The following is a 10,869-nucleotide window of genomic DNA, read 5'->3' as shown; positions in this document are numbered from 1 at the left end:
ATCCCTCAGGAAGGACAAAGAGAGAATCCGTCTTGCGAAAGGATTTTGTCGAATTCAGGTAAACCCTGATCGCCCGAACAACATCCAAGGAATGTAAGGCCACCTCCTTCGGATGCTTAGGCTCCGCGCAAAGTGAAGGCAAGACAATGTCCTCATTGAGGTGAAATTCCGAGATCCTTTTCGGAAGAAAAGAAGGATTAGGTCGCAAGACCACCTTATCCAAGTGAAGCACCAAATACGGAGACCTGCGCAGGGATTCCATGCGGAACTTGCGAAGCCGCACAAAGCGGTTCAGAGCTTTCAAGTCCAGAATTGGACGTACCTTGCCCTCCTTTCTGGGCACAGTGAATAGATTTGAATAAAACCCCCGAAATCTGTCCCGATGAGGCACCGGAACCACCACTCCCTGAGCCTGCAGGTCCCGCACCGCTAGGAGCAGATCCCGCAAGCGCTCCGGAGACAACTGAAGATTTGAGGGAAAAAATCTGCCCACAGGCCGAGAGAGAAACTCGATCTTGTATCCAGATCGAACGATTTCCTGAACCCACCTGTCCCGAACGCGGGCCAGCCAGGGTTGAAGAAAACCGAGCAAACGTCCCCCCACCCCAGAGCTGGGTGAGGGCGTCCCTTCAGGCCGCGTTGTTATGGGCAGCGGACCCGGACTGGCCAGACTTCTGCTTACCTGCCCACGGTTTCTTTTGGGAGCCTTGACCCTTAAAGGGCTTGCCCTAATAGTGCGACCGAAAGGCACGAAAGGACCCCTGAGAGGGCCTAAACGAAGCATGCTTCTTACCTTGAGCGCCCTTAGCCTTGTGAGATTGGGGTAAGAGCGTGCTCTTAGCCCCAGAGATCCCCTTAATCAGCGTATCCAGTGAGTCGCCAAAAAGGTGGGAACCCCTATAGGGCAAATTAGCCAAAGTCTTGCGAGAAGATTGGTCCACAGACCAACATTTCAGCCAAATCAAACGGCGTGTCAACACCGCCACGCTGTGCACACGTGCAGCCAAAGAAATTGCATCTAATTCCGCATCACACAAATACATGACACCCTGATGAATCTGATCCACCATAGCCAATGTTGTCGGCGGGGAAGAATCAGACACCAGGACGCGCCTGAGTACCTGCGTCCAATCCGCGACAGCCTGAGCTGCCATAAGGGAAGCAAAAATAGCTTTCAGCATGGAACCGGTAACCGAGTAAGTATGGCGGGGCAAGAGACTCCAGTCTCCTGTCCGTAGGTTCCCGGAACACCGGGGTATCCTCTGCCGGAATCGCAGTGGATTTATTCAAAACCGCCACCGCGTGATCCACCGGAGGCGGTACACACCAGCGTTCATCAGTGGCGGGCGTGAAAGGATAACGCAGCTTGAACCTACTTGGCACAGCAAAAGGCTTTTTTAGATTGCGCCATTGTTCACTAACAGCGCGCTGAAAATCCTCAGTGCAAGGAAAAACCTGCGATGTTTTTCGTCTCCGCTGTGTCCCATAAGAAGCCAGAACGGCAGGCGGACATGGCTCATCCTGTAAATGCAACGTTTGTTTGATAGAAGCAACCAATTCATCCATGATTGCAAGCTATTCAGACGAGCCAGGGGGGGAATCATCAACCCCCTCAACCTCTGCCTCCCCTTCCGACCCTGCAAAGTCCAGGGACGAACGGGACCCCGATAAGGGGACCCCGGCCATAGCAGCCCCATCACCATCGTCCTCTGAATCAGAGGAGATTGAAACTCTGGGCTGTTTTGTGGATTGAGCAGCCACAAGCATCTGTACCTGAGCAGCAAGGTTAGCCACAACTGTGGCCAAATCGCCCCCCTCAAGGGAAACAGCAGCAGCCCCTTGGCCTCCCAGCAAAGTGGGAGGAAATTTGCTTTCCTGAGAATCCATGCCCCCAGAAGTGTGCAGTAGAAAAAAGGGTAACTACCCCTTTAAAAGCGCGGCGAGCGCAGCCCACCGCTCACACACACCAGCACAAGCCGACCCCCACAGGGAAAATTACAAACTCAGGCAAGGAATACAGGACTAAAGAGGATAAAAACCTGGAGAGATCACTGCTGCTGCTGTATCGATCGGTGTGCCCAGGGAAAAGGAAGTGATGCAACAGAAGCCGCTCCTATAAAGCCTATGGAAGGCTACAAAAAAATGGCCGCCGGGGGAGGAAGTAAATGCAGTGCTACATGAGGCCGGAGCGATCGCCGCCAAAATGGCAGCGCTTGGCGCCAAAAACGCCGCTCCCAGCATACAGAAGAAGCCCTCATATGCCTGCAGCTATTAATAAAATGGCGGACCGCGGAAGCGGCCGCCGCATGTTGCACCAAACATGTACCACAGCATGCCCTACAACATACAGCATGTCACACAGGGAATCACACAGTTTGTAACACAGAACAGTGCATAAAAGCCCCCCTCCTTGCAGCCCACAGCAGCATTCAGACAGGGAGCCCAATAGTGTGAACAGACATGCAGGGTTACACAGTCCCAGACTGACACCCACTAAACAGACAGGTCCCCACACAGAGTACACTTACCTTCTGAATGGCGTGGGGAGCCCGCACAAGCAATCAAGCCACTGCACATGGGACAGGGAGAGTCACAGCCAGGACGCAGCAGAACTGCGGTGCGAAACCGCATGGCGCCCAGTGAGGTAGCCACCTCACCACAGCATCTCTGCAGCGAACAGGGATGGGTCGTTCACCTATGCCAGGAAAAAATACCTGACTGAACGCTCGATGGCAGGCTGGGAAGCCACTGGCCCACAAACTGCGACCAGGGGGGCCAGCCCGAGACCCAGCCCGCACGATCCTCTTCATCAGAAGAACTAACTAATGCTGACAAAAGTAACAGCTAAGTAAAGAGAGAGAAAAAAACTCAAATAAAATCAAAAAGAAGATAAAGGCTGAGACAAAATGCCCCAGCACAGAAACAGCCAGCTAACTCCTGAAAGCTAGACAATGAAACTGAGGTATGGAACAGGAAGCAGGAGGGTATTGACTGAGGGGACCACCCCCTGGGGGTGGGATATGCTAAAAGCTTTAATATTGACATATTCTAATGCCTAGCTACTCCTACGGAGAAAAGGTCAATTACCCCATTGTGACGAATATGGAGAGGCGGCGACTGTCGGAGGACGTAAGAGAAAGTTCGATTTTGGTTTCATCCGACCAGAGCACCTTCTTCCACATGTTTGGTGTGTCTCCCAGGTGGCTTGTGGCAAAGTTTAAACGACACCTTTTATGGATATCTTTAAGAAATGGCTTTCTTCTTGCCACTCTTCCATAAAGGCCAGATTTGTGCAGTATACGACTGATTGTTGTCCTATGGACAGAGTCTCCCACCTCAGCTGTAGATCTCTGCAGTTCATCCAGAGTGATCATGGGCCTCTTGGCTGCATCTCTGATCAGTCTTCTCCTTGTAGGAGCTGAAAGTTTAGAGGGACGGCCAGGTCTTCGTAGATTTGCAGTGGTCTGATACTCCTTCCATTTCAATATTATCGCTTGCACAGTGCTCCTTGGGATGTTTAAAGCTTGGGAAATCTTTTTGTATCCAAGTCCGGCTTTAAACTTCTCCACAACAGTTTCTCGGACCTGCCTGGTGTGTTCCTTGTTCTTCATGATGATCTCTGCGCTTTAAACGGACCTCTGAGACTATCACAGTGCAGGTGCATTTATACGGAGACTTGATTACAAACAGGTGGATTCTATTTATCACCATTAGTCATTTAGGTCAACATTGGATCATTCAAAGATCCTCACTGAACTTCTGGAGAAATTTGCTGCACTAAAAGTAAAGGGGCTGAATAATTTTGCACGCCCAATTTTTCAGTTTTTTATTTGTTAAAGTTTGAAATATCCAATAAATTTCGTTCCACTTCATGATTGTGTCCTACTTGTTGTTGATTCTTCACAAAAAAATACAGTTTTATATCTTTATGTTTGAAGCCTGAAACGTAGCAAAAGGTCGCAAAGTTCAAGGGGGCCGAATACTTTCGCAAGGCACTGTATGTATATATATATATAAAAATACACATATGAAAGCAGTCTCCTCCTCTCCATCAATAAACAAATTATTCAATCAGGTGCTGCATCAAATAGCAACACCCTGACAGCAGTTGTAATACTGGGAAAAGAGGAGGCCCTTCATTAGTGCTAATACAGTGGCTATCACCTTCACGAGAAGACAACTTTACACTTTCCAAACCTAAAAAAGGTGAAAGATATCATATTACTACAGTGCACATACTTGAAATGCTTAGATACATTGGATATATTCTTATCACTGCTGTATGAAGCCCCATGGTAATGTTCAGTTACTCTAGTTCGCAAAGGTCTCGATGTACACCCCACATACTGTTTATTGCAAAGTTTGAATTCTACAGCATAGACAACATTGCTTGTGTCACAATTTAAATATTCTCAGATTGAAAATTATTTCCCAGTTGCACAAGAAACTATACTCCTATGCGGTTTTGAGTGCTTGTCCCAAAAGCGACATGTATTAGTACCACAAATATATGAACCCGTGGTTTGTAACCATGTCCTCTGGTGACCTTTGGACTCAAAACTAGGGGACAAAACAGTACTCAGTGTCTTAGCACACTGACTAGAAAACGTACAGCCTGCCGATACTATGGGAGCCAAATCCCTATCTGTAGAAAGTATAGGAAAATATTTATAAATAATGTGCTTAATTAAACCAAATTCTAATGAATAGGCAGTTACAAAAGTATCAAGACTTTTGTTATCAGATACTGAAGATCATTTTCTACCATTTACTTTTCTTTGTTATGGCCCCAACCAGCACTATCCAAAAGGGACAGTCTATCCCTATCAAAAGCCAAACAAACTGCTCCATCAATGTATCCATCATATTGTCTTGAAGTAATGATTGTTTATCTTTTCTAGCTTTTGCATGTATTTTCAATGCATTGTATATCTACTATCGTGTCTTTTCTATGGTTTTTCATGTTTTAGTCATTCTATATTAGCACAAACAAAAGACCTCTTCATTATTTTCCCAGTATTACAACTGCTGTCAAGGTGTTGCTATTTGATGCAAAACCTGATTGAATAATTAGTTTACTGATGGAGATTGCTTTCACATGTACATTATATATATATATATATATATACACACATACACATACACACACATATGAAAGCAATCTCCATCAATAAACTAAGATTTACTGCTACAGGGCAGCTGTTCTGTGCAGAGTCACGTATATATACACAATTATATGTACAAGTAATTCGGTACTTCTGAGTAGGGGGCACACAAAAGCCGATCAGCGGGTGCCAGCTAACTGATTTCCGCCGGCACCCGCTGAGGAGACACACTGGATGGAGCTCGGCAAATGTAAACAATGCAGAGCTCTGTCCCGTCAGTGAGGATGTGCTGGATTTCGTTTTCCAGCAAAGCAGGGAATAAAATCCAGCACATCCCTTAGTAAAAGTACCTGAAAGTACACACAATAACACTGGTTAGCCACACAGTTAACCCTTTGATCACTCTAGATGTTTAACCCCTTCCCAGCCAGTGTCATTATTACAGTGAATGCATATTTTTAGCACTGATCACTGTATTAATGCCACTGGTTCCCACACAGTGTCAGTTAGTGTCAAATTGTCCACCAAAATATATCAGTCCCGCTATAAGTCGCTGATCACTGCCATTACTAGTATATAAAAAAAACAAATTCCAGTACATTAACCATAGTTTGTATATGCTTTAACTTTTGCGTAAATCAATATATGCTCATTTCGATTTTTTTTTTACAAAAAATATGTAGCAGAATACACTGTAGCCTATATTTATGAAAAAATATGATTTTTTAATTTGATATATTTTATAGGAGAGTGAAAAAACAATCCAGTGGTGATCAAATACCACCAAAAGAAATCTCTATTTGTGGGAACAAATTATATACATTTAATTTATGTACAGAGTTGCAGGACTGTGCAATTGTCAGTTAAAATAACGAGGTGCTGTTTTGCTTGGTCATGAAGGGGGTAAATCTTCCTGAGGTCATGTGAGAAATAAAAATGTGTATTTTTCAATACAAATATATAGATGTAATCGTTGGGTACCTTAAAAGTCAGTTTCCCTTTATTCTTACTACGTAATACCTTTATAATCAACCACTGATGCCAAATACCATAGTAAGGTCATTGGCTTCTGCTGCAGAGAAGCATACAACTTCTTGCTCAAGAACCCACCCAAAGTCTATCGCTTAGACAATAGGGGACAAAACAAAACGGAGTCAATCCATCAGTTTCCCCTTCCTCCTGTCTGAAAGCTCCCTGAGGTATTAGGCACTGGTCAGCCTACCTGGCGAAAAAGTGCTCTTTGATAAATTTCTGCCATGTAGGGGATTAAAGAGGTTGTAAACTCATTTAAAAAAAATTTTTTTTTTTACAACCTGCAAGAGAAAGACATAATGAGCTAGTATGCTTCGCATACTAGCTCATTATGAAATACTTACCTTAGAACGAGCCCCCGCCGTGCCGCTCTCTTACCTGTATGACGGGCGACATGACATGTCGCCCGTCTTCCGGGATCGCGGCATCCGGTCATCTGATTGGCCGGAGCCTCGGTGACGTCACTCCCGCGCACGCGCACGGGAGCCGACGGTCACGGCACGGGGCTCTGAAGGAACGGCACGATCAGCCGTTCCTTCAGAGCGCATGCGCCAGTGACGTCACTGGCTGCATTAAAGGTAAATATCTCCTAAACGGTGTAAGTTTAGGAGATATTTACAGTACCTATAGGTAAGCCTTATCATAGGCTTACCTATAGGTACAACTTCCTGAGGAGGGTTTACTTCCTCTTTAAAGAAAGAGGAGTTGACAATGTAGACACACATTTGATATTTCACATGAAAGCTTGTGACAATAAATTTTAACAAAAGCATCTATCATGGCAGTGAGGCATTTAGAACCAATTCTAGGCTACACAATGTTTTCCCACTAAGAAAGTCAGTGAGCAGAAATGATTACATGTTGTAACACAGAACAGGATATTTATATTAAGACTGCAAAGTAAATATCATGTATACATAGCCTTCTTGAATTCAAACAGAAAAGACTAGAGGGTCCTATTGTTTTGGAGCTTTGCTTTCCTAACACAAATGATGTTTCATTACCAGAGACAGGATGGGCGCATCTGGTACAAAATGACTTCTCCCCTCTAAAAAAGACAACTACCATAACAATAATAATAACTGCATACACTTCTCAACTAGTGTGGGGCTTTACATATGCAGAAACTAAAATGGAACCTGAAATTGCTAGTCTATTACATTCACGTTAATAAGTGAACAGCTGCTTCCTCATTTGTTAAGCTATCAAATTATAATACAAACTAACATGGTCTGTTACCTTTAAAATGTTTAAAGCAGTATTAAACAAAAAAGCAAATATTATATTGCAGCTTACCAATTCTTAGATGTGATGGCTGTATTAGTTTTCTTTTTTTTCTTTAGGCTTTCTTTCTTATATTTTCATGTGGTGATCCTGCCAGTAAGTCTGTTTTTCAACAAAAAAACCTCACTTGCAGTTACAGGAATGAGACAGATCATTTAAACACTGACAATGGTGCTTTTGAGCCAGCTTTTACATAAATCCTTTATCACAAAAAAAGGAGAAAAATAAAGCCGTTGGTGTAACTGATTATAAAGTATTAGCTAGAGTTCAACTTCAATTTGTTAGTGTATTTAAATCTGCAAAGGCTTCTATTGCTGGGTGTCCAGTGCCCTGCCATAACTTTAAGGAGGGGTGGGCTCCCTCTAAGGCATACCTGCCCTTAACCTATCATTATACATGTGCTCCAACTTTGGAGACTCTCACAATTTATAGCGTTAGGACTGCAGTATACTGGGGTGCCCTGATGTGGCAACTGCAACTTATGCATATATTTTCAAATGTGTACAAACTAAACTCCTGGTTTTAATGTGAACGGTTAGACAGGACATTTTAGTTTGTTGCAGGCTAGCTGGTAAGCGAGCTGGGAATTTCCGTTTATAGATTTTTGCTGTAAAGGACAGTTAAAAGGTTGGGGTGGTTGCCATTTGTTTGTACTTCTAACACTCCCCTCCCCCCAGACTGACAATGCTGCTGTCCAAATCTGCCCCCTGTTCTCCTTAATCCAGATTGGAGTCTGTATAATTCAGGAAGTGTGTTACTGGCCAGATCACCTGGTGAAAACCGAGGAGAAAAAGGTTCAAAACAGAAAACGAATGCAGCCACTATAGCTAATGATTGGTAAGCTGAAATAGATTACTATTTTTTCCTTTTGGGTTTAACATCGTTTTAATAAAAGAGAATAGAAAGAAATAATTTACTTACAGCCAGAGCTTTAGATAATCTTGTTCTGAAGTCGTTAAGGATGAGGGTCACAATTTCTGTATGTGGAATATATGCAAATCCGTGTAAGAGAAACACTTTTCTTGGCCGTACTAAATCAAGAGCATCCTGGAAACGAACCTTGAAACAACAGCAAAACAAAAGTTGATTTTTCAGTCTCTGAAGAGTCTCTCTTTTTTGGCTTTATGTAGATGTAAAGAGCACATTAATTTTCAACCAGATCCCAGAATAGTAATCAGGGTGGATAAAAATCATAAAAAAAATAAAATAAAATCTGATTTTTTTTATTTAAAATCAGACTTTTTTGATTTTCTTTAAACTCATTTTAATAAAATGCTTGTGGAGCAAAAATCTATTCAAAGATAGTTTTCTATTTAGGATAAATCATTAATTTTGTTTATTCAGCATGAAATAGAGCTTAGTTATGTAGCACTAGGTTGTATATTCTGCAATAATTACATTTTTTGGTAAACTCATTTAATGAATCCAAACTCTGCAAGATAGCATGCACTGCATTGACGCATTTACACAATTTCGCACTAACTACCAGCAAGAATGAGTCCTTACATTTAAAGAGCACCTGTCATTTCATATCCATCATGGCAGCGACTGTTAGCGGGCATCCACTCACCTGCTGCCACCACATCCCTCACCTTGTTGTGTCACTGCCGCATCACCAGCCATCCCATTAAAGTGAATAGGACTGACGGTAAATCAACAGCAGGTCAGAAAGGGAGGGTGTATAGAGAGGACAGTTGCTCTTTAAAAATGATTTAAATTAAGTTGATTTAAATCAAGCCTTTTTACTAGTGATTTAAATCGACTTGATTTAAATATAAAATTCATATAAGGCAGCGCTAACAGGTAAAAAGCAAAAAACTATATATACAGTGCTAAAAGTGTATATAAAATTAAATCCATATAGCTGTGATCAAAATATTAAAATACTAAAATTCTTATAAGATAAAGTGCATTCGTGATCACCAAGTACAGAAATCAATACATATTAAAGTGCAGAAATACGTTACATCATGTGTCCATACAAGGTGCAAAATATATAAAGTATATAATAAGGTGCAGTCCAAAAAAAAAGGTTTCTTCCAAAGAAACTAAAGTGCTGGAAAGGTGCTCAGATCCATATAAGTGCCCAAGTGCTCTTCAGGAAAAAAACCCCTATGGGGATGCACTCACCGAATTCAGGATATAAATGAGCCCTAAGCAGATATGATATCCCTTGGCCAGATGGATGGATTAAATGCAACCTCTTAAGCAAATATATCACTTGGCCGGATTGATGGATTGAATGCAACCTCTTAGATATGGCTCCTTTAAGGGTTCCTCTCCTCACTCTCCCCAATAGTGTATTTCAAAAGAAAGAGAAGAAGCCGAACATAGTGAAGCCCGTAGGAATTTATTATAATCAAAATTAAAAAATAGTACTCACAAACGTAGCGTAATATTCAGCATTGGTATAGCAAAACACTGCATGTCACTCCACTTCCGTGTACGCTGCCGGCTTACGTTTCCGGCAGCGTACACGTACACGAAACGCACGCCGGCAGCGTACACGGAAGTGGAGTGACATGCAGTGTTTTGCTATACCAATGCTGAATATTACGCTACGTTTGTGAGTACTATTTTTTAATTTTGATTATAATAAATTCCTACGGGCTTCACTATGTTCGGCTTCTTCTCTTTCTTTTGAAATACACTATTGGGGAGAGTGAGGAGAGGAACCATTAAAGGAGCCATATCTAAGAGGTTGCATTCAATCCATCCATCCGGCCAAGGGATATCATATCTGCTTAAGGCTCATTTATATCCTGAATTCGGTGAGTGCATCCCCATAGGGGTTTTTTTCCTGAAGAGCACTTGGGCACTTATATGGATCTGAGCACCTTTCCAGCACTTTAGTTTCTTTGGAAGAAACCTTTTTTTTTTGGACTGCACCTTATTATATACTTAATATATATTTTGCACCTTGTATATGGTTGCACCATGGACACATGATGTAACATATTTCTGCACTTTAATATGTATTGATTTCTGTACTTAGTGATCACGAATGCACTTTATCTTATATGAATTTTAGTATTTTGATCACAGCTATATGGATTTATTTTTATATACACTTTTAGCACTGTATATATAGTTTTATGCTTTTTACCTGTTAGCGCTGCCTTATATGAATTTTAGCTTTTTCTGGTGTTTTACCTAGTGAGCAGCAGCTTCAGGATTTAATATACAATTTTCTATCTTCACTTATTTATACATCACAGCGCGGGTATTAATTTATTGATTTTACACATTGATTTAAATATAATCCACCCTGATAGTAATACATGCAGCATGTGAGAGGGCAGATGGACACAACCAGAGTGCAACACTACTAGACAAGAACCTGATTATGCTAATACCATCAATATACTTCATGTACTGTAAAGTATCAATCCCTTCTCACTTTCACTTACCTATTACTATGAAATGTATACAGTAAGAATGCAATTAG

General features: G+C 42.1%; 1 protein-coding gene across 1 annotated transcript in view; it reads right to left on the bottom strand.

Annotated features, from left to right (window-relative positions):
* PRIM2 (DNA primase subunit 2) overlaps nt 1-10,869 on the bottom strand; it is a 304,354-nt gene that overhangs the window by 240,772 nt on the left and 52,713 nt on the right. The window contains exon 6 of the mRNA XM_082251382.1: nt 8,343-8,480. Coding sequence (XP_082107508.1) covers nt 8,343-8,480 — 138 coding nt within the window. The remainder of the gene's footprint in view (nt 1-8,342; nt 8,481-10,869) is intronic.

This window comes from Pelophylax lessonae, assembly GCF_965119305.1.
Source record: "Pelophylax lessonae genome assembly, chromosome: 3".
Classification (NCBI taxonomy): Eukaryota; Metazoa; Chordata; class Amphibia; order Anura; family Ranidae; genus Pelophylax; species Pelophylax lessonae.
Note: the sequence above shows the minus strand (reverse complement) of the source record. Positions and strands in the feature narration are given on the sequence as shown.